Genomic DNA, 25,987 nt, shown 5'->3' with positions numbered 1-25,987 from the left:
TTTTTTTTCTTTTTTTTTTTAAACTAAAATGAAAACAGAGCTGGAGATCCCGACAGAGGGGTGTGTCTACTTCACTCTAGTGTGAACAGCCACAACTTCACACTCAGGGCCCCCACCATTCTCTTGCCTGAGGCTTGCTCATAGGTTATCAAAAACTCCTCCATTCTCTAATCTTTCCATGTTAATAGTCTGAGTGTGTTAATGAAGACTATGTCTGTTGCTGTCCTAGTTTGCTTTCTGTTCCTGTAATGAACATCATGACCAAAAGCAATTTGGGGAGGAAAGAGTTTGTTTTACCTTACAGGTTATAGTCTATTATTAAGGGAAACCAAGGCAGGAACTTCAGGCTGGAGCTTGAAGCAGAAATCATGGAGGAAAGCTTCTTACTGGCTCTCTTCCAGGTTCTCATTCAGCCCAGCCACACCTGCCTACGAATGATACAGCCCACAGTAGGCTGAGCCCTTCTGCTATCAACAAAATGCCTAAATGCTCAGAAGAAAGGACCACAGGCCAATCTGGTGGAGACAGTTCCTTTATTGAGGTTCCTTCCCAGGTGTGCCAAGATGACAACCAAGATTAGTTATCCTCCAATATGTTCTTATAAAGCAAGTGGCAGAGGAGAGGAAAGACAAGAAGGAACTATGGAGCCAGTCTGACTGGGATTAACTGTCCTTTTGCCTTGAAACTGAGTGAATTAAATATTATTTCTGAGTCTTCATTTCCTTTAAGTGGGGAATATTCATAGTATCGACGTCATAGGCCTGACAAATGATATACAACTTTGCAATCTACTTTATTTCAGTTTTGTAGTGTGGAGATGTTTCCATGTTCGTTTCCATGGCAACAGCCATTCTCTGTAACTGTGGCACTGAGTTCCATTAAATGGCAATCCTTTCTGAATCATCCCCATGACTAGGCATAGAGACTTTGAAAATCAAAAACAAACAAATAAGCAAACAAACATAAATCCAAACAACAACAACTCAGAAAATGCTTTATTGACGTTCTGAGGGCTTTTCTTGAAGAGGCAAGCATCTGAGCTTTTATGAATTTGTGATGTATCGCTGGGCAGAGGACAGTCCAGGCCAAAGAAGAAAGAAATTAGAGGCAAGAAATTATTTAAACTTTAGTAAATATTTACTGAATGCTTATTATGTCCAGAGCCTGGAATAGAAACTGGAAATAGAGTAATAAACAGGAAACAGCCCCTCTTTCAAAGTGGCCGACAGCCTAGAGATCTGTATGTCTGGGGAGGAGGCAACAAATGGAGTTGGCTGGAAATGGAGCTGGGGGGGGCAATAGTATTGATTGGTTTTTACAGGTGCTAGGCCAAGAATTGCAGGGTTAGGTGACTTCTCTGGAGAAAGCTTTCCAGGTGCTTTAGCCTCCATGACTCAATTTGTGTGTGATTTCCATAGAACCAATGGTCTCAGTGGCTTGTGCATTATACTTGTTTTTTTTTTTTTTTTTTTTTTTTTTGGTGGAAAATGATTGACACCTCTCAGGGAACGTTTGGAAACATTATGCATGAGCTAGTGAAATGCAAGTCACAGAAATGGGCCGAGAAGCAGAAAACATCATGCGTGTCTGGAAACATGAGATCTAAGAATTGTTAGTTATCGGTTAAGGAGTAAAAAACAACAACAAACAAAAACAACAACAACAACAACGATTTCTAGTCCAGTAATTGATGTGAATCTGTACTGGGACGAAATTGTGGTGCGATTCTTCCTTGACTTTTCTGGATAAAGCATTGCACTGAAATATTTAAACTGTCGTAATGTTTCAAGGTAGGAGAATATAGTATATATTGAAAGGAATGGAGATCACACAAAATCACAAGGCTGAGGCAGCCTAGGACACGGTGATGTTAGATGGGTAAGCTAAATTCTCATTGCTTTGTTCACTGTAAGGGGTCCTTTTACCTACCACTGTCAGTAAGACACATGGTGTGCCTCTTGAGTGGACAGAGATGACAGGTGCTGAGTGGACAGAGAACCATCCAAGAGACCGGCAGAGAAGCCAGGTTTGAGGCATTTGTCCAGTTCATCGTCATTTGGGATGCTGTATTGGTAGCAAGGGCTCCACAAAAGCAGAAGCTGTTTCTCTTTAGTGCCATGTCAAGAGCAGATGGAGATGAAGGCTGAGCTCACACATAAAGAGGGGGAACAGCAGAAAGAGTTGGAAGTAATAGCTCTTATGTCAGCTTGAGACACTAGGGTATCCCAAGGATGGAGCAGGAAACACACTGCAGAGAACAGCAAGGATAAAACAGTAGTTTCTTCAGTTTGCAGCTATGAATCTTTAAAAAAAAATACAGGAGGGAGCAGTGCTATATGCTGAAGATGAGAGAAATATGACTTCATAGATAGCAGAATGAACCCCCCCCCATTCTAATGCACACATCAGTCCACGGAGGGTGCTGCCAAGAATAATATAGAACATTCTAAAGCCTGCAGCAAACTATGTCTTTTGCATCCTTGGAAGGTGAACACAGTGGTGGGCCATAAATGAATCCCTCTACTGAAATTCCACTGCCGTTTAGAGAAAGCCCATGGAAGGAGGCCGGCCTAGCCTCTGCCAACACTGTTCTCCACAGCTGTCTCAGGGGCTCAGGGATGAACACATGGCAGGCATCCATCTGGGCATGAGTGCTCAAATGGGATTTAAATGGACTTCTGATTTCTGAAAATGAAAATGGCAAGTTCTACTTTAGTTTAAGGTAAGCCACGCAAGATTGCAAATATTTAGCTGTTTTTTTATACATTAAACTATGGAATCCAGTCATTCAACCTGTTAGGCTAAATCATGTTGGGGGAAGACAAGTTATAAAGCTGAACTTTCTTTGCATTTATAAAGTTGAGCTTTGAAACAGAAGGTGACATTAAGAGATGTGAAGGCATAGACTTTGGCCGTACCATGGGTTTTACAGTAAACCACTGATGTAAAATTCACTTTAGAGTGAATTTGCATATATGTCTGGGGAAAAAAGGACAAGTTTTGAGGGAAATTATAGAAGAGCAATTAAAAATAAGGTGTAATTAATAGTAAACACTGATTTAATTTAAAAAACTTGGGAAACAAGTTTAAAAGTTGTAAAAACTAAACTTATTTATTGGGGCTGGAGAAATGGTTCAGATGGCAGGGAGAGTTCACTGCTTTTCCAGAGGGTGAGATCAGTCCCCAGCATCCTTGCTGGCTGGTTCACAAGCTCCTGCTCCAGGACATCTGATACCCTGTTCTGCCTTATTCAGGCACCCTCACTCATGCAGCATATACTCACACATACATGCATCACTTGAATACAGATCTAAGTAAATCTCTTTTTAAAAAGTAAATGTGCTTAGACTTTCTTACAATAATTTTATTCCTAAAGAGAATAGGTTTTAAATCAGTGTTTCTCAACCTGTGAATCGCAGCCTCTTTGAAGTCCACATTGCAGATATCCTGAATACCAAATTTTTACATTACAGTTCATTGCAGTAGCAAAATTACAGTTATGAGGTAGCAACAAAATGATTTTATGGTTGGGCGGTGCCACAACCATGAGGGTCAAAGTCTTAGGAAGCTGGAGAGTGCTTTAAATCGTTATGTCTCCCACTGAGCTTTAAAGTTTTTAGTCTTTGTGGGGTAGAGCGTGGTGATTGACCCATGCATTCAGTACACGTGAATCTACTCACGGTGATGAGTGTTTCCAGATCTTCAAAGGTGGCCCTGGGGAAACCCCCACCATGGAGAACAACAGAATGTGCTCCTTTGTTCTGATTGTACATGAATGTCAACTCAAAATGGGCACAACATTTGAAAGCTAGGATGTTACTATCAGAAAATGGAGGGCAAACACTTGAAGACATTGGTGTAGGCAGTGACTATTTCTTACATAGGATCTCGAAGGCACAGGTAACTAAAGAAGGATCGACAAACGGGACCACATCAAACTAAAGCACTTCTATAGAGTAAAAGGAAGTAACTGACCTGGAAGACATCTATAGGTGGAAGGAAATACTTACAACTGCTCATCTAATGGGATTAATATCCAGACTATCTAAAGGACTCAAAATTTTGAAGACTAAAAATGCCAAAAGAAGACAAGGATCAAGGACACGTATTCTTACACAATAATGGCTCTATATGGATAATAACATATTATAATTGACAATTAAAAATCAAAAGGCATGGAGAGACATGTAGATTGTTTTGTGAAATGTCGAACTCTATAAAAGTAGGACCAAGTGGAACTTTTCAAATTTGTACCCTAAGACGGCTAGTGATTTCTGAGTCAGTGAATGAGCCCAGGAGACATTAACCTACAGCCTCCCAGGCTGTGAACATTGACTCACCTGCTCAACTGAGAAGAAATTGCCTAGGTAAGGAGAAGAGAGTAGGTCCAGGATGGCCCTTCTCCCAGCCTAGCCTTCCAGTAAGTCCCTGTCCTGGTGATATGGGAACAGATTTTGTCTTAGTAGACCCAGGAGCTGTAGGTTTCAGTGCAGGGCTTTATTGTAAAATAAACCCCTTTCTTCCCACTCTACTTTTTTCCTTTCTTCCTCTTTCTTTTTCTTTTTGGTGTTAGGCTGATCTCGAACTCTCAGAGCTCCCCCAGCCTCTGCCTCCTGAGTGCTGGGATTAAAGGCTTGTGCTACCACATCCGTGCTAATAGTCTTATTCTCTTAAATGAGACAATTAGCAGCTTCAATATGCTTAAACTTCAATATAAGGTTTTAGATTTAAATTTTAAGATGTGAGCACACATGTACAGAAGTGAGTGGTATAAAGCATTTTAAACAATAAAAAGTAGTTATTCTTTAGCATTTAAATTATTTAATCGTGATAAGCTCAGAAATTTCAACATAAACACACAAATATGAAGTAGAAAATAAAATGCTACATTTTTATATTAATTTAAAAGACAATATCCTATTTTGACAACCCCCCAACAGCAGAAAAACAAATGAAAAAATCACAAAAGAAAAAAATGTAAAATGTGAACAAAACGAAAAAGAGGCAGTGAATTTTTAAACTTGTGACCACCCACAATCAAATTGTTTTAGTATTATCTATTCTAATTTCCACCATCTGTGTATCTATAGCATCTCAAGTTGTTTTGAAAAGGTAAAACATTCAAATCAAATACTTTTTCTTTTATATGTAGGACGCTTTCACCTGGTCTTTCTTTAAATAATTGTTTTTAGTAGTCTGGGTAGTGATTATGGTTTTCTCATGTAGTGAGGCTACTGGCGTTTGTTTCCTGTGGATTGTGTTTCTCCTTCGGGCTTTTCCTTAATATTCCATTTGTTAAGCCCATTTCTTGAGTAAACTTTATGTACTCTATAGTATGTTCAATTTTTGAAGCCCAAAGAAGTGCATGGCTGACAGGTTCGGTGTTGTGTTGATGCCCCTTATTATGACTCCAACAGCTGTCACCTATACCTGGACTAAAATGTAAAGACAATCTAAGCATGTGCCCAAGCACGAGAGCGTGCACACTCTTCTCTGAACATATTTTGTTCATCACTTTGTGTCACGTATTTGGGTACTTTGGGGTGTAAATACAGAATCTAATGCATCTGATAGTGGTGAGCATGTGGCTTGGTCCTGCTGAATGGTACTAAGACTGGAGCAGCTTTCATTTGAAGAAGTAGTAGCTTTTGTAACTTCCTGGAGGAAACACTGGGGCTAACCTGCGATGGCCGCAGAGTTGTCGGGGAGGGGGAAGAAGTGCATCCCGTCTGATCCTTCTCAGAGCATCCCTTCTTGAGATACTTGCAGTTTGAACCGGACACAAAATAGGGAAAAGACTTTCACACAAATAGACAATGAATCAGGTGACATAACAGCCCCTTTCCTGTCTCTTGTTTCTTTGATAGTTTGGCTTCCTTGGGGGGGGGGGGGGGAAATCTACGATTGTTTAAATTGTTTCCTGTTTCATTGTGTATACTTTGCAGCTGTTCCTCCCTCTTCTAAAGATGTTTTTTAATAACCACATTTTGAGAGGACAGCCTTTCAAAAGGCTGAGTTGACTGAACTATTTTGTCACTTGACACTTTTTCTAATGTTGTGCTGCTTGGTGCTGCGTTGGCAACTGGTGAAGTAAGCCAGCCCCCTGGTGCATTGAGAAGCTATTCAGTGGAATAGCGTTTCTAAGCATATCAGACCCCGTTTCCTGGGCCATTGGTGAGATGTCATTTGGCCTCTGCTGAAGGGAGGGTGGTGGGAAAGCCTTTGGCTCTAAGAGCTCTGAGCTTTGACATTACAGCTTAAAAGGATGGTTTGGAACTACTGTAGAAGGCTGGTTTAAAGTGTGCACAGACTTCTTGGTGTCATGTTTTATAAATGGGGAAATTATCATCCATATATGACAGCATGTGTGTTTTCATAAACATTGTGTGGCCATCTAAACAATTCCATATTTGCAGGAGATTTTTCACCTTTCTGTACTGATAAATCATCCAAGTGCAATATATCATTTTGTTTTCTACTTGTAGATTTTATAACCAGGGGCTAACTTTTATTTTTAGAAACTAAAAGTTATTAATGAGGTAAGCCGAAATGTTTACGGCACAAGGGGGAGGACTGGTGTTTGCAGGGCACCTCACTTCACTCATTAGCTGCTTTTTAATCGCTCGAGCTCTAAGCCTGACAACGTCCTTATGTAAAATGAGAGATTACTGTCATAACATTTCTAGAGAAACCTTGCTATCATTTTGGATAGTTAAAATAGCGAGGGTGACAGGAGATCGCATGACATTCTTACCGAAAGATGATTGTTTTCTGTCTTTGAGAACTTTGATCTGTGTTTTTATTGCTCTGTCCACAGCAACATTTTTGACGCAGGAACAGGCCTACATGGGTCTAGATGGGCCCTTGAGAGGATACGGTGCTGTGAGAACACTATGCAGCCACAGTGTGATGGCCCATTAGGGCTAACAAATGTGCCTCATCTCTAAGTCTTAAGGGCAGGCACATCACATCACTCTTGATAAAGGAGACCGCTTTGACTTCTAAGGCTTTTCAAACTTGAATGTGCCCTATTGCCAAATTCAAAGGCATATTTTGTCCTAGATGGAGATAACTCATGTTGACATTGCTTTTTATGCCTTCGTAAACTAGCTTAAATTGCTCTTGAGTTGCCTCTTCCCACATTCGGAGTGAAGAGGTACATCTAACAATTTGGCTACTATCATATTCAAATGAGATTACTTCAGACAAAGGAAAGAAATTCAGATTGTGTGTGTGTGTGTGTTGTTTTTGCTTTTTGAGTTTAGGTATTAGTTAGATATTTCTGTGTAGACATTAGCCCAACAGTGTCTTTCAAGCAACAAACCCAGGATCCTTTCTTGGATCCAGGATTCAGAGAATCTGTCCTGGGTCATCTGGTTCAGTGGCAGTCAGGACGGACAGTGCTGGACTATAAACTACATCTGGGCTATTGGTGGTTGAGGATGGCTGTTGCTGGGAGCACTAATTCCCTTACCATATGAGCCTCTTTTTAGGCAACTCAACTCAGGGCAGTTGGCTTCCATCTGAATGAACAAGGATGAGCAGCCAAGGAGATGCCAAAATCCTTTTGCATCTCAACAAGGAATCCAAGACCTTTTACTGTATTCAGTAGGAGTATTATCAGGCAAGCCTGCACTCTGGAGGAGGGAGTAAGACACCACATAACAGTCATAGTAGGGCTTGCCAAGATTGGTTTTAAAACCTTATTTCTCCACTCAACTGGGTTATCCTAGTTTTCTTCTTGAGCTCTTTGGACTACACTGTAATTAATGGTAATTGACAGGTAATTTAATGTCAACTTAACACAAGCTAAATCCATTTGAGAGGAGAGAACCTCAGTTAAGAATACCTCCATAAGTTCAGGCAGTATGTAAACCTGTAGGACATATATTTTTAAATTAGTGATTGATGTGGGAGGGCCCAACCCTTTGTGGGTGGTGCCTTCCTTGGGTAGTGGTCCTGGGGTCTATAAGAAAGCAGACTGAGCATGCCACAGGGAGCAAGCCAATAAGACCCTCCATGGCCTCTGCATCAGCTCCTGCCTTAAGGTTCCTGCCCTGTTTGAGTTCCTGTCCTGACTTCATTTGTTGATGAATGGTGATGTGGAAGTGTAAGCCTAACCCATTCTTCCCAACTTGCGTGTTGGTCATGGTGTTTCATGGAAGCAGTAGAAACCCTGACTAAGGCAGTGACTGAAGGATATGAAGTGAGAAGCCTCAGGTAGGCTTCTTTTGTTCATCTCCAGAATTAATCACGGACTCTTTGTCAGCATGCAAACTTCGTCAGTGAATGTTATGAACTGCAACAGGCTGAGGCTGTGAAACAAGGCACAGTATGGCACATACAGCACATTTGCTGTCATGTTCTGAGAAGGGCCAGTGTGGAGAATAGAGGGTGCATGGAGGGGTCTGAGGCTGTGGGCCTGCCTTCCCCTGGGCCTTGACATTTAACTAAGAGAAAGCTATGCACAGTATGGACATGCTATGGTGCCAAGGTCAACACTTTGTGATGACTCAAACTAGATTGCTGGCCACAAACCCCATTTTGGCTACTCTGCCCACATAGTCACATGCTAAGGCTCTATTACAGAGAAACTGTTCTTTGGGAGGTGACAGGGTGAGTATGCTGCTGCAAACTTCTAGAAAGACAGATAGGGGATGCTCTGTGAATGGCTATTAAAGTGGTCACGGGTCACTTTCATTTTCCTCTTGACCCCAAAATTTATAAAATTCAGTAACATAGCTATATGGTATGTACTAACATTGAACAAAAAACATTTAAGGGCCTTGGGAGATGGCTCAGTTGATGAAGTGCCTCCTTCATTAGCTTGAGGACAGGTTCAAATTCGCAGCAGCCACTTGAAAAAGCCAGCTGCCACAACACATGTGCCCAGTGCTGGGTGCATGGAGACAATGGGATTTTTGAAGCTCATTCTCATTGGCCATCTAATCTAATTGAAGTGATGCATTCCGGTCCAGAGAGACCCTGTCTCAAAAACAATGGGAGAATATTAATCAGGGAGAGGTACCCTTGGCTTCCAAGTGCCCACACACATGTTTACATGCCCACCAACATATGCTGCACCAACACACTGCCACTTTGTCCAGTTGAGAGTGTTCTTTGCTGTGCATAAGATTCTCAGTTTCATGAGATACCATGTATTAGTTGTTGATCTTAGGGCCTGGAGCTTTTTCAGAAAGTCTTTTCCTATGTCAATGAGTTCAATGCGATTCCTCATTTCCTCTTCTATCAAGTTATCAAGTTCAGTGTATCTGGCTTTATGTTGTGGTCTTTGATCCATTTAGAATTGAGTATTGTGCAGAGAGATTAGTATGGATCTATTTTCATTCAGTATGCAGCCATCCAGTTTGACCAGCACCATTTCTTTTTTTTTTTTTTTTTTCCCAGACAGGTGCCTGAAAAATCACGTGTCTATAGATGTGTGGATTTATGTCTGTGTCTTTAATTATATTTCCCTGATCAACATGTCTGTTTTTATGCCAATACCATGCCATGCTGCTTCTATTACTATAGCTCTTATAGCTCTGTAGTAAAATTTGTTTGTTTTTTTTTTTTTTGTGTGTGTGTGTGTGTGTGTTGAAAGAGCTGAAAATTGCTCTTTCAATAGCTATGAAGAATTCCATTGAAATTTTGATGGAAAGATTATATTGAATCTGCAGATTGATTTTTATAGAATGGCTATTTTTATTATATTAATCCTACCAATCCATGAGCAAAGGGAATCTTTCCACCTTCTGATAGCCCCTTCGATTTCTTCAGTGTCTTAAAAATATTATCACACAAATCTTTTACTTGCTTAGTTAAAGTTACCACAAGATATTTTATACTTTTTGAAGCTATTGTGAAGGGTGTTATTTCCCTGATGTTTTTTCTCTGCATTCCATTTTCCATATGTATATAGGAAGGCTACTTATATTTGGGGGTTAGTTTTGTATCCGGATACTTTTCTAGAATTCTTTATCAGCTTTAGGAATTTCTTAGGGCAATTTTTAGAGTCACTTATACTTACTATCATATCATTAATGAATAATAATATTTTGACTTCTCTTCCAATTTGTATCCCCTTGATCTCCTTCAGTTTTCTTTATTGCTGTTTCTAAAACTTTAAGTACTATATTGAGTAGGTATGGAGAGAGTGAACAGCCATGTCTTGTTCCTGATTTTAGTGGAATTGCTTTGAATTTCTGTCCATTTAAGTTAATGTTGGCTAAGGGCTTGCTTTAAACTGCCTTTTTAGGTTGAGTTATGTCCCTTGTATCCTTAATCTCTCCAGGACTTTTTATCATGAAGGGATTTGAGATTTTGTCAAAGGCCTTTCTGCATCTAATGAAATGATTATGGGGTTTTGTCTTTCACATATGGTGAATTACATTTATTGATTGCATATGTTGAACCATCCCTGTGTCTCTGAAATGAAGCCTATTTGATTACAGTGGATATTTCTGATACGTTCTTAGATTCAGTTTCCAAGTATTTTATTGACTATTTTTTCCATCTGTGTCCATAAGGGAAATTTGTCTGTAATCTCTTTCTTTGTTGGTATTTATGTGGTTTGGTTTATTACCAGTTTTTCTCTGTTTAGTCTTTGTCTGGATGACCTGTTTTTTGGTGAGAGTGAGGTATCCACCACTATCAGTGTGTGGGTGTCAATATGTGATTTAAGGTATAGTAGGGTTTTTTTTTTTGTTTGTTTGTTTTTTATGAACTTGGGTTCCTTTGTGTTTATTGCATAGACGTTATTGCATGGCCTTGATGACAGCCTATCGCTGTCAGATGGAAGAAAATCTTTGCAAAAGTGTTGACTCCTATTAGACAAAGCTACTTCTACATTTCGAAGTCCAGGTCATCCCTTGCTGTCAACGTGGGTCATGTCAGAAAACGTGATGCTGGCTGTTCACAAACTTTTCGAGGAATTGTAGGCTGTTTTGTTTTTAATTTTCACCAAGCTACTTACCTGTGGTTCTTTATCCCCAAATACAGTGATGTAAACATTTTAATGATTTGTGTGTAAAATGTGCATACTGGAACTTTGTTTTGTCGGTAACCTGCCTTTTCGTGTTGCTCCAGGATTGTCTGTTATGGAGAACAATATGTAGTTCTCTAGCATGCTTGCATTCAATCACATAACAATTATGACTTTCCTGTCCATTCCCTGCTTGCCTGTTCCATATCTGATTAGCAGGGACCCAAGAACTCCAGAGAGTCAAGTACATATGTCTGTGAATAGTGATATTGTTGCATAAGAAACAATCTGATGCTAATGGTTGGTCATTGGCCTGCATTGGCATGGGCATAACTATGGAGCTCTCTGTATGCACACTGACCTTCTTGTGGTCAGTTCTTGTGGCTTTACCCTGAACTCTGCCCCTGGCAAAAATGCCCATTTGTGCTTGATGCTTACCACATATCAATAGATTCTCTTGCTTGACTTTAACAAAATAAATAGTGTATCTTAAATGAAAAACAAACAAACAAACAAAAAAACCACAGTATCCTCTTGGTGGATTTTTCTTCTGATGAGTATGTAGTGTCCTTCCTGTCTCTCATAATTAGTTTTGGTTTGGTATAATTTGTCAGATGTTAAAATGGCTATGTCAGTTTGCTTGTTAAGTCCATTTGCTTGTGATATCATTTTACATTCTTTTTCCTTGAGGTCAAGATGTGTTTATTGGATGCACCAGATGGATTTTGTTTTTGCATCCATTAGGTTAGTGTGTGTCTTTTTCTTGGTGAATTAAGACCATTGATGTTGACAGCTACCAATGAGCAGTGTTTGTTGATTCCTGTTATTTTGTTGGTTTTGTTGTTGTTGGTGGTGTGTGTATATGTGTGTTCTCCTCTTTTGATTTGTTAGCCTGGGATTATTTATTGCTTGGTTTTTTTTTTTTTTTTTTTTTTTTGGGTGTGGTTAACCTCTTTAGCTTTTCCTTCTGGCACCTTGTGTAGAGTTTGTTTCATACATAGGTATTGCTTAAGTTTGCTTTTGCCATGGAATATCAATGGTGATTGGAAAATTTGCTAAGTATAATATTCTTGGCTTGCATCTGTGGTCTCTTATAGCATCTACAGCACATCTGTCTAGGCCCTTCTGGCTTTTAGAGTCTCCATTGAGAAGTGTGCTTTTATGTGCTACTTGGTCTTTTTCCCTTGCAGCTTTTAATATTTTCTTTTTTCTGTAAATTTAGTGTTTTGATTATTGCCTGCTAAGGAATTTCTTTTCTGGTCCAGTCTATTTGGTATTCTGTATGGTTTTTTTATACCTTGATAGGCATATCCTTTAGGTTAGGGAAATTTTTCTATGATTTTGTTGAAAATATTTTTTGTGCCTTTGACAGGGGTTTCTTCTTCTGCTATGCCTATTATTCATAGATCTGCTCTTTTCATAGTGTTCCAGATTTCCTGAATGTTTTGTGCGAGGATTTTTTTTTTTAGATTTAATATTTCCTTTGACTGAGGTATTCATTTCTTTTAAAATGTCTTCAGTGCCTGAGATTCTCTCTTCTTTCTCTTTAATTATGTTGGAGAAACTTGCCTCAGAGGTTTCTGTTCATTTTTCTAAATTTTTGTTTCCCAATTTCCCTCTTCAAACCCTGATTTTGGGTTTTCCTTACTGTTTTTATTTCTACTTTCAAGTCAGGTCTTGAACTGTTTCATTCATTTCCTTCCACTTTTGCTTGTGTTTTTATATATTTCTTTTTTTGTTTTTAATTAATTTTTATTTAAATCAAAATCCATCTTAATTTACATACCAATCCTAGTTCTTCCTCCCTCCTCACCTAGGCCCTCCCCTGTGTATCTAGGCTGAGAGCGTAGCCCTCCATAGGGATTGGGCTCCCAAAGTAGATAAATACTGGTTCCATTGCCAGTCCCCCAAACTGACACCCACATTCAGGGGGCCTGGTTCAATCCGATGCTGGCTCCCTAGCTGTCAGACAGGGGCCTGTAAGCTCCCACTTGCTCAGGTCATCTGTTTCTGTGGGTTTCCCCAGGATGGTCTTGACCCCTTTGCTCATCACTCCTCTCTTTCTACAACTGAATTCCGGGAGTTCATCTCAGTGCTTAGCTGTGGATCTCTGCTTCTGCTTCCATCAACTACAGGATGAAGGCTCTATGATGGCATTTAAGGTAGCCATCAATCTCATTATAGAGAAAGGGCATTTAAGGTAGCCTCTCCACTATTGCTTAGATTCTTAGTGTGGGTCATCCTGTGGATCCCTGGAGATTTTCCTAGTGCCAGATTTCTCATTAAGCCCATAATGGCTCCCTCTATTAAGGTATCTCTTTCCCTTTTCTCCGTCTGTGTTCTTCCCTCAACTCGACTTCCTGCTCCCTCAACTCGACTTCCTGCTCCCTCATGTTCTCCTCCCACCACCCTTTCTCCCCTCCTTTTTCTACTCCCCCCCTCCAGTGGTCCCAATTTACTCAGAAGATCTTGTCCCTTTCCCCTTCTGGGGGCATGGGGGAGGTTCATGTATGTCTCTCTTAGGTTCTTCTTGTTTCATATCTTCTCTGGGGTTGTGGATTACAGACTGCTAATCTTTTTCTCTATGTCTAATATCCAATTATGAGTGAGTACATACCATGTTTGTCTTTCTGTGTCTGGGTTACCTCACTCAGGATGATTTCTTCCATTTGCCTGTGAATTTCAAGATTTCATTGTTTTTGTTTTGTTTTATTTTTTTCCTGCTGAGTAGTACTCCATTATGTAAATGTACCACATTTTCTTTATCTATTTTTCAGTTGAGGAACATCTAGGTTGCTTCCAGGTTCTGGCTATTATAAATAATGATGCTATGAACATAGTTAAACAGATGTCCTTGTGTTATGAATGTGCATAATTTGGGTACATGCCCAAGACTGGAATTGCTGGATCTTGAGATAGACTGATTCCCATTTTCCTGAGAAACCGACATACTGATTTCCAAAGTGGCTGTCAACTTTATATGGAAAAACAAAAAAACCCAGGATAGCCAAAACAACCCTGTACAATAAAGGTACTCCAGGAGGCATCACCATCCCTGATTTCAAGCTCTACTACAGAGCTATAGTAATGAAAATAGCTTGGTATTGACACAAAAACAGACAGGCAGACCAATGGAATCAAATTGAAGACCCACACACCTACCAACACATGATTTTTGACAAAAAAGCTAAAATTATACAATGGAAAAAAGAAAGCACCTTCTACAAATGGTGCTTCATAACTAGATACTGATATGTAGAAGACTGCAGAGATATTCATATCTCTGTGCCATGCACAAAACTTAAGTCCAAATAGATAAAAAAAACCTCAACATAAATCCAGACACACTAAACCTCTTAGAAGAGAAAGTGGGATGTACCCTTGAATTTATTGGCACAGGAGACTGCTTCTTAAATATAACACACAGACACTGAGATCGATAATTAATAAATAGGACCTCCTCAAACTGAGAAGCTTCTGTAAGGCAAAGGACAGCCCACAGAATGGGCAAAGATCTTCACCAACCCCACCTCTGACAGAAGGCTGATCTCCAAAATATACAAAGAACTCAAGAAGCTAGTCACCAACATACCAAATAATCCAATTAAAAAGTGGAGTATGGAACTAAATAGAGAATTCTCAGTAGAGGAATCTCAAATGACCAAAAAGCATTTAAGAAAGTGCTGAACATCCTTAGCCATCAGAGAAATGCAAATCAAAACAACTCTGAGATACCATCTTACCTGTCAAAATGGCTAAAATCACAGTTACCGTATTTGTTTTACCTTTTCACCAACCTAAAGACAGAAGTGTGTCTCCACTAGAGCTCAGCAACACTGCCACTGTAGGCCCTGAGAATTGCAACATAGCTGCAGGCCAAAGACATTAAAATAGCCTTTATGAATATGACAGAGGTCCTTAAAGAGGAGATTGACCAATCTAAAAATTTTGCACTTCCACCAGCAGTGGAGTAGTGTTCAAAACAAAATTAGTAAGTGTGATTCAAGGTCATATATTAAGTTATGTATTTGTCTCCTTCATAGTCATAAGGCAATCTGAATGTTTCAAACACTTGCAGATAATTTTATCTGATTTCAAAGAAATTTTCAGATGCTTCAAGGAAACTTAAAATATACAGATAGAGTCATAATTTAAAGATCACTCTTGTGAGAATATCCTTTGCTACTGTGTGGGTATCTGGCAGAAAAAGTAGTTTTAATGAAATTTGTAATAACAGGGTAAAAACTTTTAATGTGTTCTATAGTCAGGAAAATTATCCTTTATCAGATATATTATGATTTACTATAATTTAACAAGACATTCTTTCTTTAGATCTTCTCTGTTGCTATAGTCATATTTTTTAAGTGTCAGGAAAGCTTTTGTGGCATATATTAATGAATTGTCTCCTGATCTATAAAAATTGTAAAAAATGAATTTATAATTTGTTTATTATAAATATAATTATGTCAAAATTTTAAGTGACATCTATGGTTATGCATGTCAAATGTGCAAGGAGATTATGGATGAAATAAGTATCATGTAATTGAAAAGAAATGTCAGCAATAACCTGATAGACAGTGGCAATCTTTTAGCATTTTGTAAAAGGCAATTAATATAAGAAGTGAACAGAAAATCTAATAACTAATATTTGTGGCTATGAAATATTAAATATCCTTTTATTTTACATGGGAGAAAAAGAATGTCTAAAATCAAAAACACCAACAACAGTTCATGCTGGAGAGGATGTGGAGAAAGGGGAACACTACTCCACTGCTGGTGGAAGTGCAAAATTTTTAGATTGGTCAGTCTCCTCTTTAAGGACCTCTGTCATATTCATAAAGGCTATTTTAATGTCTTTGGCCTGCAGCTATGTTGCAATTCTCAGTGCCTACAGTGGCAGTGTTGCTGAGCTCTAGTGGAGACATACTGTCCTGACTGTTACAGATTGTGTTTTTACACTGGTGTCTGGGCATCTGATTGTAATTCTAGGAGCTGATGTCAGGTCTTGTCTTTGTTGGGTGGGTGTTTTCTTCCTTGGTGTTTGTCACCTCTCTATTTCTTAGGAGAGTGTGGTGGCTGTGCATTGCTTGGTAGGGAAATTTTCTGGGCTTCTGCTAGCTATTGGAAGCTGACACTTAGGAAGGGGATGGGCTGAGGAGGGCCTTAGGAGGGAGGAAAGCAGGTTGTTTTTCCTGTGTGTGTTTAGTCCCCTGGGAATGGGGGCAGAGGGTGATGAGAGGCCACAGCCAGTGGTCTATCACAGAGCTGGGCATGACACTTGGGGTTGGATTTGGAGGAGCTGAGAGAGAGTGAAGAGTTTACCTGCTTCCCTAGCAGGAGTGAGTGGCCTTTGGGTTCCTAGGGATTGCTTGCTGGAACTGAGGGCTGGGACAAAGAGATGAATGGAGGGAAGGAATGTTGGGGAGGGAAAGCTGTATGATACACTTGAGATCTGGGCTGACAGAGAGGGCAGGCCATAAGAGGTGGGCTGCTATAGAGCTGAAGTTGAGAGCGGGGGATTAAATATGGAAGGGAGGAGAAAATGATATGTAGCCAACCTGACCCCTCCTTTATTCATCTGTTTGTCTATAACCGTTGCCTAGAGAATTTAATGCAGTGATGTTTAAGGTAATTGCTGATAAGTAAGACTTAACTGCTGCTGTTTTGTTCTTTGTTTTCTGGTTGTTTTAGAGTACCAGTACCTTCTGATCTTTTGTTCACTCTTACTGTCATTTCATGATCATTTTTCTTTGATTTCTCATGTTTTTCTCTTCCCATTTGGCAAATATACCATGGATTTTTGCTTTATGGGTCCAATTAAATTAATGAAAAACATCTTACAGCATAACAGTCAGTTTTAATTCTGATTAACAATGTGACTTCAATTGTTTATAAGACTTCTTCTTCCCAACATTTTTCTGCTTATATGTATTTTGATATTGTGTCCTTATTAGCAAGTTATTTTACTAATTTTAGTGGAGTTATACTGTTAAATTTAAGTTCATTCTTAGGATTTAAGAGCAAAGGCCTGGTATTTTAACTTTTCTGTTTCACATCATACTCAGTACAATGGTGAACACACACACAACCCTGTTTATTGCTTTGAGATTGACTTTAGCAGGTGAAGTAGAGAAGCCATGTGCTGTTTGATACCATTGCACATTCTGCTGTCGTCTTAGCCTGTGGTTATTAATGACATTCTCTTCCCTTTTCTCTTCCCATCACAGCGTGTGCATTCCGATACAATGGGCTCTCCTTTGTCTACCTTATCTACCTCTTGCTCATTCCTCTGTTCTCAGAACCAACCAAAGCGACGATGCAAGGTAAGCTCCTTTATGACTGCACAGCAGAGTTATGTGGCTTGGATATGCTTCTGGATTCCCTTGTCTTTCTTCAGTGAGATGGGGGCCCAATGTTGTAATCACTATCAGGTAGAGTAGAACAAATCTGTTTGGGATACACATGCCTTTGTTACTTACATAGCCATTCTCCCTATGTGAGTTTATAGCCAGGCTTTTCTTTCCCACCTACTGATTTCCAAATAACTGGCATGGAGCCGTAATAGCAATTATAAATGTTCAGCCATAGCTCAGATTTACTAACTAGCTCTTAAGACTTAAATTAACCCACTTATATTAATCTACATTTTGCCACAGAGCATTACCACTCTTTCATCATGTATCTCCTGTTTCCTCTGGCTGGTGACTTCTCTGATCCTGCCCTTCTTCTTCCTAGTGTCCTCCAACCTAACCTTATCCTGTCCAGTTATTGGCCAGTCATCATCTTTATTAAACTAATCACAGTGATATATATTCACACAGTGTAAAGGAATTTTCCACATTAGTTCCTTACTGAGTAGACCTTACTAAGAAAGTCTGGAGATCTGTGGTTAATGAAAACTAACTCAGAGCACTGTCAATAAAAATAAGGCATGTGGTATGGCAAAACTGGCATATGCATTTGAATATTGTGTTATTGGGGAGAGCATGGTCATTGAAAAGAGCAGAGCAACATCTGGCCCATTGCAGACTTTTCATGGGAGAACCAACCAAATGGAAGCCTGATTTCCATAATTCCTTGCTGTTCATCAGTTGAGGTTTTTTTTTTTTTTTCTGTTTGTTTGTTTTCTTAAAATGCCTCAAATACACAGTGGCAGCAGAACTGTGTTGTAGATAGTATCCACAGCAGGTTCCTGGGAGGCTTTAGATCCTTCTTCATTGCTCTGCTAGGCAGAGAAAAGAACAGTAGCCTTTTTTTTTTTTTTTTTTTTTTTTTTTTTTTTTTTTTTTTTTTTGGAGGATCTAATTAGGTAGCACTTCCCAGTTTGTGCTCATGTGTAATTGAAGTTCTTCTACAAATATGAAAACAAGATTCCCTGGAGCTGGATGAAATCAACTGTTTTTGTAACACATCGCCATTACAAGAAACAGGGGTCATGCCAAATGTTGTAGGTGAGTGAAACGGCTGTGTATTTCCAAGACAGGAAAAGGGAATTAGCTTTGTCCTGACCTTCAGTGGCATGGGAAAGGCCATTGGTGGTGACTGCCTTTTTAGTGATGGACTCTTTGGGAGAAAGAGCAGAGACCATGGTGTGCAAAGAACGGCAAATGACTTATTCTCCTCCCTGATTGTGGAATTTAAATAATGCTTTGTACATTCACTCTAGTAGCTAGAGCTGCAGATGCTGCACCTATTTTCCTGACCCCAAGAGAATATTTATATTCACTGTATCTCTGAATTACCAAATTAAGAAAAGCTGTAGAAACAGAAGTTTAAGCAAATCCTTTTCCAACAATGAACTCAAATGTTTATGGAACTCCATCCACCATAACCTTGCCCTGAAGAGTTCAACGGAGGGTTTCTGGCCTCAGAAAGATGATTATAATGTCCAGACAACTCCTGTTCCAGGGCATGAAACACATGCTGCAAAGACTTTGTGAGATCAGGTAACCAGAGTTTCCTTCACACTTGGGTAACAACCCCTGAATTTTCCTCCCTTTTCCCTAGTCAATAATCCTAAATTGGCAACTATTTTGGAGGTGTTCATTGGGAAAGGCCCAGTACATTGGGCCCTGTCACTAACAGGAAGATGGTACATGCGACATAAAGTCAGAAACTACAAATCCTCCACTCATGCAGACATCCTGTGAATGAAAGCTACAAGGTCAGTGCACAGAGAAGCAGGCAGGTGTCTGGTGATCCTGGTCTTATCGGGAGAGAAGGGAAGAACAGGTTCATTAGGAAATCGCTACACCAGCATCCGGAAGCTGCATCCTGGTGTGTTTCATCTTCCTCTTTCCTGCACCTCAGCACCAGGAAACATGACTGGTGTTAACATAACCTCATCTTCTTGTTTGTTTATGTAATCTACATGATTTTTTTTCTGATCTTTAGGCTCAAAATTCATAAATTTCTAGAGACTGTGTATAAAGGCAAAGTGGGTAAACAATCCTAGCTGGTATGAGGTCCTGCATGGAGTGCGTGCACTCAAGCTGTGTACCTGTCATAGGAGCAACATGGCTTTTCAGGGCAGACTTAGGTTCAAACTCAAGAATTCTCTGACTGTATAAATTTCATTTCTCCCTAGTGAGATAACCCCATGTGCTGTGTATAATGTGTCCCTGAATAGTTTTATCACCCTGGCACTTTTATGTGTGGCAGAGTACTGGGCTGAACACATAACATCACATGTGATAGGGGCACTCTCTTCGCGGAGAACATGTCCTCAAAGGGGATTGTGGGACCCAGCCCCTAACTATTTTTTAAGGACAGACATTTTAATGTTTTAGGACATAATTGATTTTATTAATGCAGTATTATTATAGTATTCCTGACAAGGGGCAATGCCTTCATCAGCTCCTGGGCCCAATTCAAATGTCCCATTGGGGGCATTTAAGACCCATTGAGATGGCTGAAGGGAGTCACCTTATATAGACTTCTCCCCATGACCAGGGCAGTTTGGATCCAATGGTTATCCAGTATGTGTTGTAGAGTCCTAAAGGATAGGTGGTCTCTGGGGACCATAGCAGCTCCAGCCCATCACCGTCCAATACCCTCTCTGCACAGTCCTGATTTCTCTGCTCCCTGCCAGCTGTGGCTTCAGATGCACTGCCAAGCCATTTTCTCTTGGTGCTGGTTGAGCTGGGGCTCAGGTTCTAGGCATATTGTTACAGATGTTCACTTAGCTGGCACAGGTGAGGCTGGAGGATTGGGCGCTTAGCAGATGAGCCCATATGGAAGCTGAGGACTAAACATGACAATGAGCCCAGCACTGAAGTCCAAGGGTGCAGGCACTAATGCATTGCACAGCCTGAGATGAACTCAACTGGTTATCAATGTGCCTGAGTTTTCCCCTTAACAAGTAGATATTCACGTTGGTTGGGGTTATTAGGCTCCATGAGGATAAATGAATAGATAGAGATTTAACAAAGTGTAAATCCATCCCACAGACAGTAGTTAGGCATAGAATCCATGCAGTTCATTTTAGTCATTTTTATTGTTTTTAAATTTTGTTCTTTGAGTATAAGTGTTTTGCCTGTATGTATGTATGTGCACTGTGTGCATGCTTGATGCCCATGGAGATCAGAAGTTATCAGAACCCCTAGAACTGGAGTTACAGATAATTTTGAACTGCTGTATGGGTTCTAGAAATTGAACTCAGGTAACCTCTTAACTACTGGTCTATCTCACCAGTTGTGTATGTAGTTTTAAATTGTCAAACTTTGTATGTTATGGTTTAAATGTCCCCTCCAAAGTTCAAGCTGAAATACAATTGCATGGTAATAGAGCCAAAGGTGCAAATATTCAAAAGGTACTGGTAATAAGGGCTCCACAATGAAGGACATTATGGTGGGCCTTCTAGAATGATGAGTCTTTCTCATGCAGGTCCCCCATAGTGTTACCATGCAGTGTACAGGCCAGGCCACATGCTTGTGTCATGCTCTTAGACTTCTTGCCTTCTAGAACTCTAAGAAAAAAAATAGTCTTTATAACTTGCATGGTTTCAGCTATTTTGTTACTATAGCACAAACAGACCATTGTGCTGTGCTTTAATTCTCTCTGGCTGTAATGCATTTCTCTGGCTTTTGAGTTATGGTCATTTTTCATAGTTAGATTCACTTCAAATGCCACTTGCTCAGAAACCTCTTCCCCCCACTTCTCTATTTCCACTTTTATTTACCATCCTATGAGGCAGTTTTATTCTTATCAATATTAATGCCTGTGGAGTTATTGGTCCCACCAATTCATGGTATTGCTTGAACTTGAAAACCTTGGTGATGCATTTAGTATCTTTTCCTTTTGATTATTCCTGAATACTCCTCAGTGGGCTGAGACTCCCCTATGCCTGGATGAAACTCTTAAGCATTTTACAGAGTTGTTGGCAGTAGCAACTCCCCTGGAGATGAGAATGCCCCAATGTGCCTTAGACCAGTCAGTGTAGAACTAAAATTATGGATATTATTTTAAATTAGGCCTCTTCCCATGTGTACCATTGTCAGTAGAAACCAGAAGGGCACCAGTGTTTGAGAGGTTCATCTCTGGCAAGATCTTCATCCTCTGTCCCATACCTGCCTGGGATGCTCCTGCTATGAGTGGGTCATCTCCCTGTTATGTGCCCATGGGTAGTATCAGGGTAGAGCCTGCACTGTGTGTCCATTAATCTTTTTGTATTCTTTGGTTCAATGCTAACTATCTTTCATTTTTCTCTCTTGGGTAAAGTGGCTATAATTGAGTTCCAAGAGGATGATGTATATTTCTCCCCTACCTTTATAATTCCTTGCCTCTCTCCACTGACATACAGAGCAACTTTAATCTATCATTGTCATTGATATAGTTCAATTGTATTCCCCAAAGTTTGTGTGCTAAAAATTTAATCTCCAAATTCATGCATTGTTGATGTGTTGAGGTGTTTAAAGTTGGATGAGGTCATGAGGTGGGGGCCCTGTGACACCATTACTAGCTTCTTGAGAAGAGAAGGATTGTTGTGGTCTGATGTGCATGTTCTCTCTTGCTATATGATACAGTGGAAAGATAGTCACCAGATGTCATGCAGCTAAAAAAGCATGGTCTTGGTCTGGTGTGCATGTTCTCTCTTGCTGATTGATGCAACAGAGACTCACCAGATGCCATGTAGCAACAAGGAGCATGGTCTTGACTCTGGAGCCTCTAGAGGCAGAGCCAGATAAGTTTCTTTATTCATCATTGCCTATGTTTGATACTTGGTTATAGCCACATGGGATTCACTTACAGAGTGTGAGCTCACAGTTATTTCCCTCTGCAGCCACAAGCCACTTCTGTTGACCCCGTTTCTCACTCTGGATTTCTCAAACAACAGCTCTTTACCATTTAGTGTGCCCTTCAAATTCATGGGGTATTACAAGCAGTTTTCCCACCAGCCTGGTCCCAGAGCTGAGCCAGCCCCAAATAACACACAGAGATGCTGTATTAGATATAAAGCTGTTGGCCTGTTACTAGTGTTTCTTATGGGCTAGCTCTGTCTTAAATATTTCTATCAATCTAAGTGTTTCCACATGGTCTTATCTTCCCAGAGAGAGGGTCTAGACCTTCTTCCCTAAAGTCTCTACATCTAGACTCTCCTCTTACCTCTCCCTGAATCCTCCTTGTCTCCTAGTCCCTCCTATCTTGCATTCCTGTTGGCCAACAGGGCTTTATTCATTAACCAATAAGAGAAACATATTTACAGAATGACATCTCCCATCATCTCTTCTTTTCTGTCTAAAATAAAAAGAAGGGTTTTAACTTTAACATAGTAAAATATATAATAAGTCAGTTATCAAATAAGAACTATAGTTAACAATATTTAGTTCATTAACATTTAGCATTATTTAAAGAAAATATTCCATCATCTATCCTGTCTTTGTGAGTCTAAAGTCTTATATGTAACTTATCTTTAATCCTAACTAAGGAAAACTATAACCATACCTATCTGTCTTCAACTCCATCAAAGACAACAGAAGGATAGTATATAAACTCTAGAAATGACAGAGACAACTCACCTGGTCAGTCACCCAAAGTTCTTCTGTAATGTTCCATCTTCAGCCCATAGGCCATAGTGTGTCTGGCAGACCCCTCAGCAAAGCAGGAAACTTTAAACTGTCCATCTGTATTGGCAGTTTGTCAGTTACTTTTCTCTGTGTCTTGCAGAATGTCTGGAAGACTCTTCCATGAACCAGAAACCTTGTAGCACTGTCCATCTTGTTTGAGCAGTCACTTTTCTGTAGGTTCTGCAAGTCCAGTTTATATAGCATAAAGTCAAATAGTCCAGACAAGAGCAGTATCTTGCCCAAATGGATTGTCTTGCCATATTAGAAGGAAACTCCATAACTAGTTTCTTCAGTGTCCATCTCTTGCCATATTAGAAGGAAACTCCATAACTAGTTTCTTCAATGTCCATCTTCCTTTTTGACTCAGTTGGTGTTGCCAGGAGCAGTTGTGCCTCACTGTTAAGAAAATCCCTAAACCATTTTAAATGCCATATTCTGTAGGACATAATTATACATTACAGTTTTAAATAAGCTATATAAACACAATACCTAAACCAGAGGAGAAATATACTTATCGCAAAATTGACATTAAATTTGTATCAATACATGAAAATACATCCCAAAACAAAGTATTCATTTTTATACCATAATTCCATTTTTACCTTAGAAGGAGATTGGTTGTGATCATTAACCATTTATAATCAACCCCATTTAAATGAAAACAAATATTCATAAACAATATTTGGGAATTTGGGTGTCATTCTTTCCAAACTGCTTCCTCATGCTGGTAGGGGGTGCTGTCTTGGGGATCCTAAGAGGACTCAGAAATCCTGGCTGTAGTGGTCTGCAAGGCTGCCTTGTCCCAGCTGTTTTGAATGTTGGATCACCTGGGACACTGCTTGGGGGAGGGGGTTCTTTCTTGATCAAATCATGTTAGTCTGGAAGGAATCTACAGCTTTTCATTTTCTGTGGAAACACAAATAGAAATTCTTTTCCTCAGTAACCTGTCCTTAGACTTAAATTTTGAAGTCAAAGCATTTCCAAAATATATTAGTTGGATTAATTTAGTAGCATTGATAATTGAATGTATTTTTAGCAGCTGTAGCTCTTTCCTCAGCAAACAAGCATTTTAAAGACAGCAGTATCCAGTCTATGCATATTTTCCATTTTTATGTGGATTTTTTCATTACTCTATTTCTTTTCCTTTTACTTATTTAGTTTTTTATTTTCTGAGACAGGGTTTCTCTGTGAACTTTTTGCTGCCTTGAAATTCACTTTGTACATCAGGTTTGTTTTGAAATCACAGAGCTATCTGCTTGCTACTGCCTCCTGATTGCTTGGATTAAAGGCATGCACCACCACCCCCAGCTTTTTCCTTCCTTCCTTCTTTCCTTTCTCCCTTCCTCCTTCCTTCCTTTTTAAAAAAAATACTTTATCCTCTTTTTTTTTCTTTCCCAAGCCTACATATATTTTAAAACACACTGTTTTTAGAGGCTTTTCTTTATCTTAATATGTATTACTGTAAATTTTTATCTTTTTCTTGCCCCGAGTCTTTTATTTGCTAAACAACAACATTGCTAAAATTAAAGTGGCTGACATCTTCTATTACGGATAAAATACTTTTCTAACCATAGCTATAAGAAGTTACTGAGCAATGAAAAGCAGTTTACTGGAGACTGAGCAAGCATTAGGCAGGAAGGAAGGGTCACCTGGACTTTTATGTTTTATCCTATGTTGATGTGGTTTGGGGGGGGCTTTGTAAATAAATATCAAGATAGCAGGGATACACTGATAAGTTTACTGTTGTGCCTGGACTAGAGGAGTCAACCAGACAGTGTTCATAGAATGAATGGCTTTACCTCAGAGGCTAGTGCTTGGGAAGTGTTTGTGAACACAGATACTCATACCAGTCTCTATAACAGCAAAAATAGCTTATTGCATACACAGGTACGCTGGAGACAGAAGCTAAGGGTACAAAAGGCCACAGGACTCTGCTATTTTCAATTTAATTAGAATCAGACAGTCGTGAGTAATTGAAGACATCAAGTCTGCTAAAATGTTTTATGCATTCAATTACAATGATGGCTGTTTTATTTAAGCATGTAATACTGGAGGAGAGGAAATGAGGGTTTTCTTGCTGTTCATAAACAGGGTGCTTTGGATTAAGGATTGAGACAGTCCTCCATTAAATTCTTTAATAGTGCTAATTAATTAATAGTTCTAACACATGGCCCAGTGTTTCAAGTTTAGGTGGCACTAAATTCTTCATTCAGGCACACAATAGGTTTCTTATACTGTCTATCCCAAGGACTCTGTATTGGTCAACATAATTTGTATTTTGTTCAGATGGGAGATAAGTGGTAAAACATGGTTTGAAAGAAGGCTGGGACAAGTACTCAAAAACACAGTATCTTGAAGTTCAGCAGTATTTGTAACAGTGTCAGGGTAATTCTGGATCCCAACATAAGGCTTGTAGAACTCTTTCTCATTTGCTAATCTTCACTGAAAGATTTAGTTCCTTTTAAATAACAGCAAAGAATTAAGTGATTTACAAGATTCCTTAATGTTTTGCCCTTAAGATATCTAATAATATTTAGGCTAATTGGCCTATTAATAGAGAGCCATTGGGACTGTCAAATGCATCTTAGTATTTGCATGTATCAGTTAATTTAATTCTCACACTAAACTCCTGGGGGATATGCTGTTTTATTAAAAATATTTTACATGACATTGGAGAGAAGGTTTGGCCATTTAGAGAGCTTGTTCTTGCAAAGGATCTAGGTTCAATTCCCAGCACCCACATGGTGTGTCACAAGCACATGTAACTAGAGTACCTTCTTCTGACTGGTAAGGGCACCAGAGACAGAAATAGTTCACATATATGTATGTAGGAAAAAATGTTCATACACATAAAATAAAACAAATAAGTAAAAAAAAGAAACCCTACACTTAGAACAGATCTATATTGCAGGTGAAGGCTGAGTCCCAGGTGGGTTGA

General features: G+C 39.5%; 1 protein-coding gene across 1 annotated transcript in view; it reads left to right on the top strand.

Annotated features, from left to right (window-relative positions):
• Positions 1-25,987, top strand: part of Piezo2 (piezo type mechanosensitive ion channel component 2) — a 330,402-nt gene that overhangs the window by 42,144 nt on the left and 262,271 nt on the right. Inside the window, exon 2 of the mRNA XM_051201086.1 lies at positions 17,212-17,307. Coding sequence (XP_051057043.1) covers positions 17,212-17,307 — 96 coding nt within the window. The remainder of the gene's footprint in view (positions 1-17,211; positions 17,308-25,987) is intronic.

Source organism: Phodopus roborovskii, unplaced genomic scaffold, assembly GCF_943737965.1.
Source record: "Phodopus roborovskii unplaced genomic scaffold, PHOROB, whole genome shotgun sequence".
NCBI classification, from domain to species: domain Eukaryota; kingdom Metazoa; phylum Chordata; class Mammalia; order Rodentia; family Cricetidae; genus Phodopus; species Phodopus roborovskii.
The sequence above is the reverse complement of the archived record's forward strand: the minus strand, read 5'-3'. Positions and strand labels throughout refer to the sequence as shown.